Source organism: Tripterygium wilfordii, chromosome 3 (assembly GCF_013401445.1).
Source record: "Tripterygium wilfordii isolate XIE 37 chromosome 3, ASM1340144v1, whole genome shotgun sequence".
Lineage (NCBI taxonomy): Eukaryota > Viridiplantae > Streptophyta > Magnoliopsida > Celastrales > Celastraceae > Tripterygium > Tripterygium wilfordii.
The window spans coordinates 345077-362727 of record NC_052234.1 but is presented as its reverse complement, the minus strand read 5'-3'; the positions used below and the strand labels follow the sequence as shown (position 1 = coordinate 362727).

Below are 17651 nucleotides of genomic sequence, written 5' to 3'. Positions count from 1 at the left end.
ACAGCCCATAGTCAATCTTTGAAGTTTGAACAAACAATCCCTGCATTTTGAAATTATGGCTCTGCCGCCATTCGAACGAGGTGGCTATGGTACTGAGTTACCAGCCGAGGAAGGAGATGCATAGTAACTCTCAAAGACAAGCCATTGGCTTCGCCAAGATTGGTCATTTGATCGCAACTAGAGAAACCAGAGAATTAAGATCATACCAATTGCACTATTATAGGCTAGTTACTTGCGTTGCTAATGGCATTACAACTGCTTTTCGACTTTACTCTCCTTTTATTCGACGATACAGAGAGAGAAAGTCTACGTCCCATATCAAAGCAATCCAAAACCATATGATCACATCCGGGGTTCCGCTTCTGATATTAGGGGACAAGCTCAATGATGCTTACCGGAAGTGTGGTGATATTTTCGAGGCTCGTAAACTGTTCGACGGATTGCCTAAGAAACACTTGTTAGTTGGAATTCTATGATTGCTTCTTATATTACTCATAGGAAGGTCAAAGAAGCTATTGGGATTTATGATAGGATAGGATGGTTTTGGATGGAGTTTTTCCTGGTCAGTACACATTCTCAAGACGTTTTTTGTCCTGTGTTTTGTCCTAGGGGCAGAGAGCTCATGGGTTATCATTGGTTCTGGGTTTGGAGGTTTCTAATGTGTTTGTTGGTAGTGCTCTTGTTGGTATATATGCCAAGTTTGGTAAAATGAGGGATGCCCGGTTGGTGGCCGACAGAGTCGTGGAGAAAGATGTGGTTCTGATGACAGCATTAATAGTTGGGTCCTCACGAGTAGGTGAACATACCAAAGCTCTCGAGGCCTTTTGTGAAATGATCAATGAGGGGATTATGGCCAACGAGTATACTTTTGCAAGCATTTTGATCACTTAGGGGATTTAAATAATGGTAAGTCGATTCATGGTCTCATTGTCAGATTAGATTTTGAGTCTGCTGTCGCTCCACAGATTTCACTCCTTATATGTATTCAGACGTGGCTTGATTGATGATTTTTTAAAGACTTTTAAGCTATTTGCTAACCCAAACCAGGTGACTTGGACATCTCTCCAAACGAGCCTCGTACAAAATGGCAGAGAAGAGATGGCTCTGAAAAAGTTTAGAAAAATGATACGTGAAGCAATTTCTCCAAATTCTTTAATACTGTCTAATGTTCTGCGGGCATGTTCAAGCGTCGCAATGCTTGAAGAAGGAAAACAAGTTAATGCCATTGGCTCGAAAATATGGGTTGGATACAGACAAATGTGCAGGAGCTGCAATTATTGACTTGTATGGGAAGTGTGGAAGCATGAATATGGCTAGATTGGTTTTTGATGCTCTAATTGAATTTGATGTTGTATCTACGAACTCGGCCAAAATGGCTTTGGACATTAAGCGCTTCAACTCTTTGACAAAATGAAAGATTTGAGACTTCAGCCAAATGATGTATCAATTTTGAGTGTTCTCTTATCATGCAACAATGTCGGATTGGTTGAAAAGGTTGTCAATTTTTTGCCTCCATAAAAAAGATTGCAACATCGAATTAACTAGAGAGCACTATACTTGCATGGTTGATTTTCTGGGGCGTTTTGAGAGACTTGAAGAGGCTGAAATGTTAATAAACCAGGTAAGAGATCCAGATGTGGTTTTATGGACGACTTTGCTCAGTGTATGCAGAATCCCTGGAAAAGTAGAGATGGCAGAGAAAGCTGTGGAGAAAGTGCTTCAGGTGGCACCTGAAGATGATTGGACTCATGTTTCGTCGTCAAATATTTATTCCTCAACTGGTAAATGGAACCAATTGGTTAAGATGAAAACCGCAATGAGGGAGATGATGTTGAAGAATAGTCCTGCAATGAGTTGGGTTGATGTTGGCAGAGAGGTTCATACTTTCATGGCTGGAGATTTGTCCCATCCAGATCGAGGAAGATTTTAGCAACTCTAGAGGAGTTGGTTGAGAAGGTAAAGATTTTGGGTTATGTCCCTGATACAAGGTTTGTGTTGCAGGACATGGACGAAGAGAAAAAATAGATATCTCTCTCTATTATCACACTTAGAAGCTAGCCATAGCTTTTGCTTTATGGAAGACTATCGACCAGATTACTAGTATCAGGATCTATAAGAACTTGCGAGTTTGTGGGGATTGTCACAATTGGATAAAATTTGTCTCTAAAGTCGTTGGTACAGAAATAATTGCAAGAGATGCAAAGAGATGCCATCATTTTAAAGGCGGGTATGTTCCTGTGGAGATTATTGGTGAACCATTTGTGTGGTGTGCAGCTCTACATCTGGTCAGCAAGCACAACTATCTCTGAAGTTCAGTCTTCAAGGATACGCATAGATTGGGCCACTAGATGAGCTGCCTGTACTTCAGTTAGCACGGTGCACCCAACGAAGGTGAGGACGCGAATTGCAAGGCTATTTTGATAATATTTTGAATCGTTCATTAGTCAACCCTCCATTCAAAATATTAAAGGGAAATATCAATGAAATAGGGCTCTTAAACTTTAACAGCCATATATTTGTTATTTTGAACTGGAACGTTCAGAAAATTACAGGAGCAGCATATGCATAATGCATTACGTAGTGTTTTATTTTTCTGCAGGGTAACAGGAAACGAAAACCTTCATTTGGTGATTGTTAATATTCATTTTCTTTTATATTGTTCATTACATAATGATATAGAAATATGAATACATCTTGGTTTTGAGTCCATTCATGCGAGGAATTCACACTAATTTTTCTTTTGGATTTATGTAGCTAACCCCAACATTGTTTAGGATGAAACTTTTGACCATGATGAGATTCCTTCATTTAAAAACAAAATGTGGAAGAAACTTTTTTATTTCATAGCATGTATGGTGCTAGAGCTTGATATGTACAGAACTGCAGATGCAATGAATTATAACTAAAACGCTTCTTTGTTTTATGGAGGTCCTTAGACCTTACAATGTCAAAACACAAAGTCAGGACGACACCTCAGATCCATGAAGCTGAGATCAAACTAGCTCAAGATGTTCATGATTTCTAACATAGAGCCTTTCTCCTTAGGTGTGCTTAAACTGCAGAGCTTCTTTTTTCCTCCCCAAGAGAGACAGGACTGTTGCAGAGATATGTCTTGAGGAGAGCCCCGCTTCTTCCATCTGATCCTGGTGTGATCCATGATCAATATATCTATCGGGAAGGACCATTGACCTCAACTGCATAAAAAGTTCCACGATGAATTAGAACCAGAATAACAATTTTAGCTTGCGTAAGGGAACAACAACTGAAAATCTTGTGGGTGACAAGTTACCTTAAGGGGTCCGTCTAGAATACCACTTAAGTTGAGGAAGTGGCTTACATGAGACCCAAAACCTCCAATAGAACCCTCTTCCGCAGTTATTAGGATTTCATGCTCCTTGGCCAATTGTCTAATGAGATCTGTATCCAAAGGCCTGCAAAATCTTGCATCTGCTAGTGTCACATGAATGGCTCGGGATCTGAGCATGTTTGCAGCTTCTAAACATTGTTGAACCATAGAGCCATATCCCAGAATTGCAACTCTATCACCTTCCCTTAGTATTCTTCCTTTCCCAATCTTTTCAATTATAAAGAGGTAAAAGTTAGAATTTATCATCTGTTATTTATACTTATCTTTAAAGTTGAAGTGTTGCTTATGCTACCTCAAGTGGATTTCCTTTATTATTAGAAGGAAGCACTGCCCCAACTCCGTTGCCCCTTGGAAATCTGAAGCAGCTGGGCCTGTCATCTATGGCTGCTGCTGTGGCGACCATGTGCATCAGCTCTGCTTCATCGGATGGAGCCATGACTACCATGTTAGGTAAGCAAGCCATGTATGCAATATCAAATGCTCCACAATGGGTGGGTCCATCTGCACCAACCAAACCACCTCGATCCATGGCAAAGCGGACAGGTAACTTTTGAAGATCAACGTCATGTATTACCTTCACATTCAAAAAAAAGTCATTAGTGGGAAGTTCGCAGTGATGTGTTAGAAAAGCTTTATTTTTCTATTACCTGATCATATCCTCGTTGCAGGAATGTTGAATAGATGGCACAAAATGGCTTAAGACCCTCTGTGGCTAAACCAGCTGCAAAAGTAACTGCATGTTGCTCAGCAATCCCTACATCGAAGCAGCGTTCTGGAAATTTTTTTTGAAAATAATTGAGACCAGTGCCGCCACCCATTGCTGCATGGATGGCTACGATCTTATCGTCTATCTCAGCTTCTCTGATTAGAGATTCTGCAAAGTATTGCGTGTAGGAAAGTGTAGGGGATTTGGGCTTGAATTGCTTTCCTGTTTTAGGGTCAAAGTTCACAACTCCTGAAAACATGAAAGAAGAATGATCATTTTAAGTATATGTGCCACCTGCATAGGAAAATAAAGTCTCTGTCTCACCATGCATTTTGTCAGCTGCTGCCTCTGCTGGGAAATAGCCCTTTCCTTTCTCCGTTACGATATGGATCAGAACTGGGCCAGGTGCAGGCATTGCTTTCACCTTTTGGAGTATGGATACTAGATCATCTATATTATGCCCATCCACAGGACCAATGTAATATAGACCTAGCTCCTCAAATAAAGTAGACCCAGAAGCACTAATCATTCCCCTGGCATACTCATCCACTTTAGATGCTACTTCATGTGCTTGAGTACCAATTTGCTTTGTGATGTTCTTCAACAGGTAAAACACAAGTTAGATTCTGGATTATATAAAGAGAATTCAAAGCATTAGTTGTGCAAAAAACAGAATAAAAAAGCTTAGAGATCTACTTTTGCAGCTTCACGGAGTTTGCGGAAGTTGGTGCTTGCTTGGATCTTGCTCAAGGCGCTGCTCAGGGCACCTACTGGGGTTGCAGGGCCATCCAAAGTAGCAGTTGGTAGAGATACCTGCTTATTGTCATTGAGTATGACAATAAGGTTAGAATCAAGGAACCCAGCGTTGTTCATGGCCTCGTATGCTTGACCAGCAGTCATGGCTCCATCTCCAATCACAGAAATGACATTGTTGTTTTTCCCCAGTAGATCTCTTGCAACTGCCATGCCTGTAAGTTTTCCCCCAAAATATTGTCACTTTAAGCAGAACTTCTTTTCCCCACTGTACTTTCTATATGCCTTGTGTTTTCAGGATAACAACATCAGATTAATGAAGGAGAAGTTTCTGTGGCAAAGAAAATACCTAGACCAGCAGAGATGCTGGTAGAACTATGTCCAGCTCCAAAAGCATCATAAATACTCTCCTCCCTCTTTGGAAACCCAGCAAGCCCTGAAGTTTTCCTCATGGTGTGCATTTTAGACCTTCTTCCAGTAAGGATTTTGTGCGGGTATGCCTGCAAAGTGCTTTGAAGGTTACTCTTGTAGACATCTCAAGAGGTTATTTTATTTTTCACTTTTGATTTGAAATATGAAGCAAATCCCACCTGATGCCCAACATCCCATATGATTTTGTCTTCAGGGGTATTAAACACATGATGCAGAGCCACTGTCAGTTCCACTACTCCTAAGCTTGCACTAAGATGCCCTCCAGTCTTCGATACGTTATGCACAATATCTGCTCTAAGCTCTGCTGCTAGTTGTTCAAGCTCCTATACATATATTTTCATGTCAAAAAATTGCATCATTATTCATTTTCTTTTCTTTTTAAGATAGAATGCAGAAGAAAAAGGACTGATAAACATGGTCAAATATGATAGTGCATCATCATTCATCATTCATTTATGTGGATTGATTTACCGGTATGGAGAGATTCTTCATATGTGCAGGGAAATTGATTGTGTCCAACAATGGGGTGGCTGGTTTCTCTTCTGAGTAGTCAATTTTCCATACATCCTTTTCTTTGCGTATCATCATCCTCCCTTCCTCACCATCTGAGCTAATATTAGCAGAGACTCTCACAGAGAACTGCAAACGCAACATCATCATCATCATCCAGCATTAAACCAATGATCATGGAAGGAAACCCACATCAAAAGAATCAAAACCCAGAATCTAAATCAACCCAAAATGAGAGAAAAAGGGAGAGAGAGAAAGAAATGAAAACTTGGAAGACAAAGACATATCCTTTGGTTTAGGAGGATTCCCCCATTGATACTAACCTTTTTTCTGTCACCCCGGATTGGCTTTCTGGTTTGCAGGGATGGAGACAAAGACTGGCCTGTTCTCAAGAAAGACCCAGTAGTCGCCATGGCTGATCAAATCTAGTGCCAGAGAAATAAAGAGAGAGGAGGAGGTGATAGTGAGGAACAAGGTAGGAGGCAAAGAGCCGACTTTATAGTGTAAATGGACCGGCATGGCGGCATGTACAGTAAGTGTGAGTGGCTGGTTTACAGCAGACCCCACTATAAATGCATTACACATTGGTATAATTTTTTATAAATTTTTAAAAAATAATGATTATATTTTGTTCGGGATTACGAGTTTAATTATATTTTTTGTTTCAAACAAAAATCAAATTGAACATCAAAAGGAAATGAAAATTTTGAACCGTTGAATATAAACACGAAACATTCAATATTTGTTTTGACATGAATTTGATTTTTGTTTGAAACAAAAAATATACCGTTGAACTTGTAATCCCGATCAAAATACAATTATGATTTTTTTTAAATTTATAAAAAATTATTAAGTCATGAAAATACATTTACAACGGGGTTCGCTGTAAAAACTTTACAGCAGACCCCGGCTTCCCAGAAAGTGTCTGCTTGTGCGTCAGTCGTGTTAAAAGTTAGAACTCAATTTCTCGAGAAGAGTGACATCTACTTTCGGTTGCCGCTCATGTAGTATACCTGGACCAATAAAACTTGACCAATATAACTTGGACAGTCAGGTATGCATGCACAAAAGTTTCCCATCCGTTAGTAAGTGTGTAGTTAAATTAAAATCTAACGCGAGGATATAAAGATATTGATCCCAATAGAAATCGAACTTAGGATCTTCTGTGAGTTCGTAAAGTTGATTTGATCTTAGGGAAATTCATCACTAGGGTATCGATCACTGTATTATTAATACTAGTGTACCATATAAGCGTATGCCATGACTTTTCAGAAGAACTGAATATTGACTCCATTTTCTCATGACTATTGTCATGGCGTTCCAGTTCAGGACCAACTATCAAGTATGGATGCCATTGTTTTCACCGTATGTATACACCAACCTCGGTATCTCGTGAGATTTCTCATTTCTCAACATGAGAAACATGACAAAATTGATAAGTTCACATGTTTGATTTCGATCCACCTAACTATCCAAAAAAAAAATCTAATTAAATTTCATTCCTTTCAAAATAAAATTTCCTCCTTTTCTTATTAGAAATACAAAGGAAAATATATATTTTTATTAGAATCGAACATTGATCATTTATATGCTTAATCCAGTCGATTACCAATGAAACCACCTCTCTTTGGTAATTTTTTTTCCTTAATAGCTTATTTTGCTCCCTTTTTTGGCAGAATGAAACAAGTCAATTGGTCACAAAATATATTATACACTTGGGGAAATTTTTTTTGGATATTTCATAAGGTATTTTGTTGAGAGTTGAGCCATCTAAATATGAAAATATTTAGATGTGTAGTAATCTTTTCAAATTTCAACTACACCAAATAAGATCCACGTCCAAAATTTCAATCAAATTTCAATTTTGTTTACCATATTTGCATGTAATAATGATTTTTCTGTACCTATCAAAAAAAAAAAAAGATTTTTCTGTAAGTGGAAGAAAAAAACAGAAAAAGAGGAATATTTATGACACCAAAGCCTTCCTTCTTTTGCATATTCCAAATAATAAAAATTTTAAATAAAAAGCATATCTTATTACCTACCCACTACATATTTCGAAGGAATCTCTTTTCATATTATTAGCAAGATATATAATATTAAAGAAATATTTCTTTTAAATATACATTAATTAAAAATTACATGCAAAGTTAGCACATAAATTCTGTTCTTTCAAATTTAATTTCTCTAATCTGTTCTGCGTAATATTGAGAATGAAGATATTTACTTATTTAGTCTATTCTCCAGGAATAAAAAATTCTTGGGATAGTCAGTCTATTTGAATGAAATGCTTCAAGTAAAGGGATCTTGAGCTTCAAATAATTACAAAAAATTGCCAAAGAATTAGTCTTTTTTTATTATAGATATTATATATACCCACAATTACATATATAATTATAGATAGCTAAACTTTGTGGGTGTTGAACTTTTGTGGTTGTTATGTAACAAATATTGAAACAAAGAGTACCCAAGTCGTCACGGGATTGACCAAAGCAATATATATAGTGTACATAGTACAATTATACAAGTTATGATATATAATATTATAATTAAAAAGAAAACAAACAGTTCTAATGTTTGTTAAGCACCATTTGCAATTTTTTATGTATCTTCGTCAATCAATTTAAGTAAAAGAAATATACTTATTTCAGGAAATCGATTGTTGGTCATCCAAAACAACTTACGCGTTTAGATTTACTCATTGTGTTGTCCCACATCGAAAGATGTGGGACTTAAAGTTTTATTTATAAGGTTAAAAAGCCCACCTTAACACATAACAAGACATTTTCTTAGGCTCATGTGAATTGGGCTTAGCCCATTTGCTTGGCTTTAAGGAGAAATAAAGTCGTGCGGGCCCGATGTATTTACGGGAACCGGACAACCCAAAGCGGACAATATTTTTGATGTGTATATGGGTGTGGATTTACAACACATAGTGAATTGTTCTGTTTTTTTGGGCATCTCCCAAGCATATATGCATATGCATTGTCTATATATATATATATGAGTAATTTTATTACGCGGATTTAAAATACGCATTTATATTTTCACCGTTGATTTTAAACTTGTGAACCCAAAACAATGAATTTCACTTAATTATTCACAGCCTCAAAAATTGATCCGCATAGAAATTTTCAGTTCTTACTTTAAGAATGCATAAGAGAATTTATGTATACATATGTATATATAATTCTGTCCACTCACGTTGGAGGCTTGAAAACAAAGTGAAGTTGAATTTGTCAGTGAGAAATTATGTGGACAGGACAGGTACACAGATAGAGCCTATATGTATAAGGATGCCGGCATTGATATATCCTGATGCCTATGTGAATCTCCTTTGTCTTGTATCGTATTTGTTTGATTCATTCAATTATGCATAGCGCACTTGCATGTGTATTCATTATCAGGCCCACACCCAAACAGCTAGGGACTCAATTCAAAAATTAAATAATTCACCCAATAATTTCGTTCAATTATTTTGTTTTTCCTTTTAAGCATAATTTTAATTCTTATAAAAAAAGAAAAAGAATATATGGTGAAACAACAATAAACCAGGTAATTATTTCCTGATTTAAGAATTGATTATTTCGAAAGGAATATTAGAAACAACAATGTGTCTTATTGTGTGACCTGAGCATTGGTTGCATTCAGTATTCGAAAATTTAGACATATCAACATCAACCAAACAAACATCATCAAGGCATGCAGCTTGACCTTGTGTGGTTGCGAATTAAACCAGAACACATACACTATGAGTTGATCCAAATATATATATGTGCGAAAATTTCAACCTTATTCACATCATGCATCATATTGTTCACTTTAATTTGGGTTCATCGATTCTCGTTGCACGACTTTGTTTCTCCATGAATCATCTCACTTAATGATACTTGAGTCTCGAGAAAGGGCCTCTTAGTGTGGTAGGGGCATGAGTGTTCTTGTAAACTAAATGATCTGTGTGTCACAAACCGATGCATGTGAGATCTTAACACTCCTTCACACTTATAGACTGGATTATGACAGACCCAACAAATGGACAGGTAGAGGCTCTGATACCATGTTGAAAACCTTATCTTCTGCAATTTAATCCCTTGTTTGTTGTTGCCCAAATTGGGCCTTTATGTGTGCTTGTTGGTGCCTCAAGTGTGACCCTTTGTAAGAGTAGCCCTAGTGTTGGGCATTGTTTATTGTACACGTGTTGGGCCGTCAGAATGCCCCAGCCCACACGTGAGGATGTGAGAATATGTATAAATGATGTGAAATGTCTCAGCCCAATAAGTTAACTTATTGGGTTAAATGTTAAAATAACGAATCTTAACAATATACATATTGCATGATTGAATGAGATATCGGAGATGTTGGTGGAGGGTACACAAGGCATCCAAACCTGGTGGACCCTAATTATTTGGGATTTGGGGGAGGATGAGTGCACTTAGCATTTGGTGCATCAAAATATTTTAAAAAGATCATAAATGTGTAGTATTTACTATTTAGCGTGAAGAGTTCAACAATATAATTTTTGTTCGAAACAAAAATAAATTCTTTATGAAAAATATATGACAATCGTAAATCGTTAGATATAAATTTAAGACATTCGATTTTCTATCGCAATAAATTTGATTTTTATTTGGAACCAAAAATATACAATTGAATTCAACATGCTAAATATTACTATTTTGGTGGGCTTAGCCCCAATCCAATAATTTGTGCCAAAAGTGGCTTAGCACTGGTTCCACCCCCCAATTCAATAATTAATACAAAAAGGTAGGCTTAGCACTTACAATGTGTAATGAGTAATGTAAGATGACATGTACACTTAACCCTAGCTAGCACTTAATTACGCTTGTTCATAATGTACAAGATTAGTTGCTCTAACCACTTGGGTGATAGTCTAATTGGTGAATCTTTGGGGCCAAATCGTATGAATTCGGGAGGTCCTGAGTTCAATTCTAACTTGGAGCAATACCCTTATGACCATGCTTTGGGCTTTGACCCAACTTACTCTGGTCACCAGATGAGAAATTTCTGTCCACACGAGCTTGACGACACGAGTTTAAGCCCATATTAAATGTCCATAGGGCAGTCTTGTATGGTGTGATTATCGGTTATAAAAAAATTTAGTTGCCACAAAAATGGTGGCAGTGTTTGTATTCATGTTTGTGTGTACATATATATAATATAATTTTTAGGCTAGTAATCAAACTACATATGATTTACTTAATTTATTGTTGGCCAATTCAAGCGTGGCAGTGTGTTTATATTACGTACTCCCTACCCACCACTTTTCATAAAGAAAGAAAGATGTAGTTATTAGTTAGTGACAGCTAGTTGTGCATGTTCACATGAAACATATATGGCATCTTTTGAGTCCCATGGAATCCAAGATTCATCACTAACGTGGACAAACTTTAAAAATATGTGTATATATATATATATATATAGAGAGAGAGAGAGATAGAGAGAGAGAGGACTATAATGATATCATCATTGTCAATGACCATACACTGATTAAAAAGTCTTCAATCAAAATATAATCTGTTGAAATGTTGAATGTTCATATATTATATACATATGGACAACTAATTTGTAGTATTTCTACTCAACAATAACTACATAATTGTAATGATAAAAAAAATCGTTATTTTGCTTAACTACGACTTGAACACAATCTACAGGTACAAATACAATTAATGATATCGGTACGCATCTTCTCTGGACACTCCCATGCTCATCGACGACACCTAGGTGTCGGTGTCGACAAAAGTATTCGTAAACTATCAGCTTTAAAGTAACGCCCTATACCTTCGGACAGAACCTTAGATTGATACTTCCAACGTTAATTTACTAATCATATCTTCCAAAAAAACTTAGGGCAAGCAAGCCATGCTTATCCATACAACAACCACCTTTTACAACCAACATTTTCTCCCTAAATCTCATCATGTCAGGCTTTATTCTTGACACATATACATGACCTGGCTCCATATGGTCACATCAACTAGCCAAAAATGTTTCACTCTCTCTAACAAAAACTTGAGCGAAGGATCTTCCGTTGATCTATAGACATGTGTCCCTGGAAAACGCTATAAAGGAAGGATCGAGAGCTCTTTGAGGGATCATTTGATTCTTCTCTTCTCTGGCTAAACAATATCTAAGTTTTTTTTTTTCGTTCATGAGTTTTAACATTTAAATCAACCTTCGATTTAGCCCTTGTTTATATGATTTCATCATTTATGTATATTCATATTTTTTTTATTATCATTATCTTAAGATTGATTTTTACTGACTTGATCGTCGAAGGACCTTTGGTTGACACTCCACCGGTTTAGCCCTTTGAAGAAAGCTTACTACTGTAGAAATATCCTCTACAATAATCAGAGTCTATTATATTCTAATCTCTAGTTCTCTACAACATTGCACTGTTAGTTTCTCCTTCTTTTATAATTTGTTCTCTATATTATTTAATTTCAAGTAAAAATAAAATTATCATCTACGAATTACATTATAACTTATAATAATACTTTCACAATACTATTACAAATTGAATAATGTGGCTCGTGGCTGTGTGTTTGACCAAGTAGTTCGAGAAGTAGATAAAATATTTAATATTTAATTAGTATTTTATTTTGTTTTTTCAGACTTGGTTTTGACCAAAACTCTCAACAGATGAATGGTTTTTTTTACCAAATATGTACATATTTAATTACTATATGCTATGATCAAGCTGTGTATATATTAACAATTTGTCATTAGCCTAGTAATTATATCATCATGTCCTTGGGTTCTCCTGAATTCCCTCAGGTTGGATGTTCGAACTAATGGAACGTAATTCATTGGGGTTTCCTGGGCCGATAGCATGACACTACTTCCTGAGAGGGGGTTAAGAACCCTATTTTGGACCTTGGTTCAGTCTTACTTGCATAATGAGCTTCAGCTCAGGACTAAATTGATGGCATATTGAACTCACGAGGTGGCAGCCATCCCAGGTTTAAAACTGGCGCAAAGGTCACAAAAGGACGGTTGGCTTGGGTACATTCCGGTCACTAGAAAAAGACATATTTTGTTCATTAATACTAATGCAATGTGTCATATACTCCACTCCACTCCACTCCACCAATCCAATATAATCTGTCTTGGTTTCAAATTTCAATGCCTTGCGTACACAAAAAAAGACCCAACAAATAGACAACCAACAAATGTGAGTTTAAAATTGGATAACGATACCTCTCCATATTATTGTCATGGTTTTAAGAGGTAGGGGGATCTTTGCCTGTCAAGGTGTGTGCGCATTGGTTTTTGCATGTTTTGTTTGTATATAAACTCCTCAAAAGTCAAATTTAAACAGCTAAAAAATAAATTACTATTTTTTAGCCAAATTAAATTATTTGTAATAGCCCATTTAGGAGGCTCACGAGAAGACAATACTTTTCGAGAGATCTCCTCCAAATTAGAGGCATGGTTATCAACTAAAATGATATGTGTTCATAATTTTGGTGTTCATAATTTAGATGAAATGAGAAGAAATGTGGTACACTTCTTTTCATGTCATTTAGATTATGGACATGTAATGCTTCCGGGTTATTGAAATCAATGACCATATATCAGCATTCTAAAAACTTGTACATTTTATATAGAATGATGTACCCTACTCTACTCAGATAAATTTCTACATGTACAAAAAATTAAAAAAAAAAATGTACAAATTATTTTGACTAATGTATCTTAACATTTATCTTTTTGTCCCTTACTAATAACTAATTAATAAACAAACAGTCCTACAAAAAGGTCACCAGGCCTTAATTTTCAATTCCGTCATATATACCTCTTAGGCCCAAACGGTGGCTCAACAAAATTAGGTCCATATCTAATGAGCTCTTTAAGGTTGGGTTTTAGTTGGAGTATGTTGAGCAGCAATTCGAAAGAAAAAAAAAGAAAAAAGCCAGAAACCCAACAAGACAAACAAGAGAGAAAATGAGAAGAGAAATCAATCCATTCCAGGCACAACAGATGCAAAGCTGACTATAAAGAACAAACGAATACTAAAATCACTTCCTCCCAAACGTCATAAAGGAGAACACTATACATGGTTTTTGGGTTGAAGTGGTAGGATTACACTGATTAACGAACGAGTTAGTATTTTATAACGTGGTGGCGCAACCAGAGATCATACATCACCATATGAAATGCATCATATTTGATGGGAGGTGAATTCCACTGGAAGTGCTTCTGGACCTGGGCATCACACAGGAGGAAGATAATGTATATCTATAGAGCAATAACAACTACTCGACGAAGAATACACTAAGCACTATCTTAAAGACCTTCTTGTAGCAAATCATACTATTATTGGAAAAGTTGCAAGGCAGAGGCAAGTACCTTTACTAAATTCTTATGCAGGGCAACAAAATCTACACCGGATTTGGCCTTCAGAATTTGTTTGAGCTGGTACACATCATGCTCCTTAACAATGACGGAAAATTTGTGCCAATCAAGAATATCATTGAATGGCAGGTCATAGTAGTCAGACAATATTACTGCACAGAAAAAAAAATACAAACATGAGAAAGGAATAGCATAGACAATATTAGAAGAATAACACTAACCCAACCCAGTCACATGCGCAGTAAAAAATAAAGCTGACTTACTAAGTTGTATCACTGCAACTGAAAAAAACATGTGTTGGATTCCTATGTTCAGGACTTAAGGAATAGATAATATACAAGAAAGAGGAATTAAGTGCTTCATCAATAGCTATAAATGCCATTTCAGACACAATCTGTGAGCCTTAATACGGGCACCCTGAAGTTTCCTTGCCTAAGCATAAAAGCTCTCTCTGTGTTCGGCGAGGAGCACCTCAAAAATCTTACTATCTAATCCTACGAGCATTACAAGGGTCAGGACCCATGTGAAAATTCAGGAGCAAGGCAGCACCTATGTAAAAATTAGAAGCATGCAAGATAACTGGGATTGGTTATTTCTGCAGGAATTTTCAATCTAATTTATTGCTAACTCATTTTGCGGGAGCATATAAATGATGGTAGCTGAAAAGATAGACTGAAGACATGCTAACGATTTTAAGGACATATCTTGAATAACAATTAAGGGGAAGAAAGATAATAAAATTTTCACAAGTACAAAAAGAAATATTGGGGAACATAATCTTTACCAGGAACACATCCATAATGGATTGAGTCAGCTATGCGAGCACTATTAACCTGTGAGCCACCAGGACATATGCAGAACTTAGTCCTGTAAAATCTCTTCTGATATACAAGTTGTCCAGTGGCCCTGCTTATCCTGTTGTTCGAAATATCAAGCTCTGTGTCGTTCTCCCATACACGTGCTAGTATAACTCTAATTTTAGAGTTCCGATGACCAGCCCAAAAACCAAGTGTTGTCCTGCAAAACATGCTTGTTATCAATGTGAGTCATAAAATATATGGCCTGATTCAGTCCTGTTTAACATTATTGAATCTATTTGCATGCACATACTTCAAATTCCGTTCACAGGGCCAATGAAAGAGATACAACAGTGCCCAAAAGATTTAACTCATGGAACATAAGACAAGCAGAGGTAACAGAAGATACCATTTAACAATAAACTGTATACTAAATTCTTCACACGCCATCATTGTCATCATTAAGCCCTTACCCAAAAAAAAAACCGTGGGTAGCTGTATGAACACATTACAACAAATTAGTTGATAACCACCACTCGGATTCCTCTTTTCCATCAGTTCGTATCTAAAGTTACACTCTCAACTAACCCTATAGATTCCATAACTTCAACAGACATTGCACAAGAAAAAAGAACCCCAACCCCAATTTGAACTCATGGAACATCATTCACTATTATCACATATTCTCTACCAGGATAATGCAAACCAATGGCCAGCCAGAGTAAAAAAACACTGCCGAAAACCTGTATATCCATTATAAAAAGGGGAAGGATATCTTTAAATGTCAACATCACAATTCACAACAACACGTAGACCTAAACTACTCATAATATGAACAATGTTCCCCTTTTGTTTAACCTAAACTAAACAGCTCTAAAGTCAACAACAAACTAATGCTTAAGTTTAATAAGCCAAGTTCTTAAATGAAGCTTAGAATCGTAACAAGTTCAAATCTTGTGCTCTTACCTGTTTTCTATATCATTTCCTCCAGCTGGAAGGGCAAATGGCTGAAGTACCTGAGGGAGAGCAACATCTTTGTGTGGGATGAAATTAACATCATAACTCGGGGAGCACACAACTCGAATTGCATTCTTGACAAGAAATGGAACCCCTTCAGTTGCCCTCACACCTACATCGTGACACGTGACAAAGAAATGATCTGCACCCAGTGTTCTGTTCCAATAAGGATACTTAGCTATCAAGCTATCCACATAATTCTGAACAATTATAGTCATGTTTTCATAAGATGTGCCCTGCAAACAATCATCCAATCACCAAACATCAAACGCAAAAAACAATATAGCTCCCTATCAATCAGAACAAACTACATAGTCTACATTGCACCTCACAATTCACACAATAGTATACTTGCACTATAGCAGTCATCATCATCACTGACAAAGTGAAATAAAAGAGTGCCCTTCAATGCAAAACAGAGAAACAAGATTCAACCACATTAAAGAATCGTAGAAGCAAATCCCAGAAACAATGGATCTGCCACAAAAACGCAGGGTGCAGTCTTTGATCAAATAAAGGAGACCCTTACCTTGCCTCGCATCTTGTGGCACGAGATCGGGATAAAGAATATGTGCGCCTGATCAGGATCTTCGGTTCGGAACTTACTGTCCCTAATGTTCTGAAAGAAGTAGCCCTCGCTAGCATACTTTCCGGTTAGCTTCCTTGGGGTCTGGTAGAACGTGTTGGGGTCTCCATCTGGGTATATAAAAACCTTAAATTTCCTTTCCATCTCCTTGTAATTCAATCGAAACACTTCCGGGTTGTGGTACAGATCCGATATCTCATCCCCACCATCACCATCGTTATCATCAACTTCTTCTTCCACAGTCTCTCTCACTTTCTTCCCAGAATTAGCAGCAGCAACGGTCGTAGTTACAGCAACACCAGTAATCTAAAAAAATCCAAAAGGGGAAAACCATGAATTAAGGGAAAAATATTAAAGATAGAAGTTTGGGGATTGTTGGATTTGGTACCTGTGGAGGGGAAGAGGAGAGGGAATGGATTTGGGGGGAGTTAAGGGACCTGAGGGAGAGATAGGTGAATGAAATTAAGGTTAGAACGGCGAGAGTAAGGAGGGAGCCTTGGAGAGAGCAGAAAGTAGAGGACGGTGACGGCATCTGTGGATGCTTCCCCACCGTCATCACGGGGTTTTCGCGGCTGTTTCCGGTGATGGCAAGTACGAGGAGTGCAAGTGCTTATCGGAGCTTTGCGGTTGAAGAGGAGGACTGTTGTAAAGCAGTATGTGAAAAGTTCGGTTCTTGGCTTCCGATTTTGATTTCCCTCGTGTACAGCCTGTGCTTTGATTATTAAGTGAGTGACATATATATACATAATTACGTATTCATATTCGTTGTTTCCCATAATAAAACAAACATGTTATTATTGCTTTTGTAGTTTTGTTTATTTATGTTAACATAGTAATCACTAATCACTCATACAAATATGAAATATGGAGATTAACTTCTCTTTTTTGGTGATCCAGAAAGTTTGCTCTTTATTATTTAGACATTAGATATGGAGTTAAATTCGGATCATCAGTTTAAAATTTGGGTTGTCAATCCCGCATGTATAAAGCACTTCTCAACTTATCACAAAACAAGTTGGACCAAAATTAAATGCATAAATCAAACTCAAACTAAGTATCTTTTACCCAATTGGTTGATAAATTTATACTTGACAATCCAAT

The 17651-nt window shown here is 36.9% G+C and overlaps 2 protein-coding genes, 1 long non-coding RNA gene and 1 pseudogene across 3 annotated transcripts; 2 read left to right on the top strand and 2 right to left on the bottom strand.

The window, feature by feature from the left end:
* The first annotated feature begins 337 nt into the window (after positions 1-337).
* Positions 338-3822, top strand: LOC119986413 (annotated as a pseudogene).
* Positions 2808-6302, bottom strand: LOC119986406 (probable 1-deoxy-D-xylulose-5-phosphate synthase 2, chloroplastic). Its single transcript, XM_038830961.1, has 10 exons — positions 6092-6302; positions 5730-5897; positions 5417-5581; positions 5176-5326; positions 4770-5041; positions 4398-4671; positions 4015-4322; positions 3660-3941; positions 3290-3574; positions 2808-3194 (listed from the first exon to the last, which is right to left on the bottom strand). The coding sequence occupies exons 1-10, from the start codon at positions 6179-6181 to the stop codon at positions 3042-3044; spliced, it is 2148 nt and encodes a 715-aa protein (XP_038686889.1). The 5' UTR covers positions 6182-6302; the 3' UTR covers positions 2808-3041.
* Positions 4907-5534, top strand: LOC119986422. The gene is made up of 3 exons (XR_005465269.1): positions 4907-5043; positions 5125-5369; positions 5452-5534. It is a non-coding gene; the product is annotated as an uncharacterized LOC119986422 (long non-coding RNA).
* Positions 6303-13721: 7419 nt separating the features above from the next.
* On the bottom strand, positions 13722-17270 carry LOC119986543 (probable glycosyltransferase At5g03795). Its single transcript, XM_038831149.1, has 6 exons — positions 16939-17270; positions 16494-16856; positions 15914-16200; positions 14935-15167; positions 14145-14302; positions 13722-14000 (listed from the first exon to the last, which is right to left on the bottom strand). Exons 1-6 carry the CDS (start codon positions 17104-17106, stop codon positions 13899-13901), a joined length of 1311 nt encoding a protein of 436 aa, XP_038687077.1. The 5' UTR covers positions 17107-17270; the 3' UTR covers positions 13722-13898.
* Positions 17271-17651: the final 381 nt, after the last annotated feature.

Coding starts and splice junctions, on each gene's coding strand:
- LOC119986406 (XM_038830961.1), bottom strand. CDS start 6,181: ATGGCGACTACTGGGTCTTTCTTGAGAACAGGCCAGTCTTTGTCTCCA. Junction 5,582..5,729: donor TGAAGAATCTCTCCATACCG/GTAAATCAATCC, acceptor ATATATGTATAG/GAGCTTGAACAACTAGCAGC. Junction 3,195..3,289: donor TTCTAGACGGACCCCTTAAG/GTAACTTGTCAC, acceptor CTTTTTATGCAG/TTGAGGTCAATGGTCCTTCC.
- LOC119986543 (XM_038831149.1), bottom strand. CDS start 17,106: ATGACGGTGGGGAAGCATCCACAGATGCCGTCACCGTCCTCTACTTTC. Junction 16,857..16,938: donor TCTCCTCTTCCCCTCCACAG/GTACCAAATCCA, acceptor GGATTTTTTTAG/ATTACTGGTGTTGCTGTAAC. Junction 16,201..16,493: donor GCCACAAGATGCGAGGCAAG/GTAAGGGTCTCC, acceptor GATTGTTTGCAG/GGCACATCTTATGAAAACAT.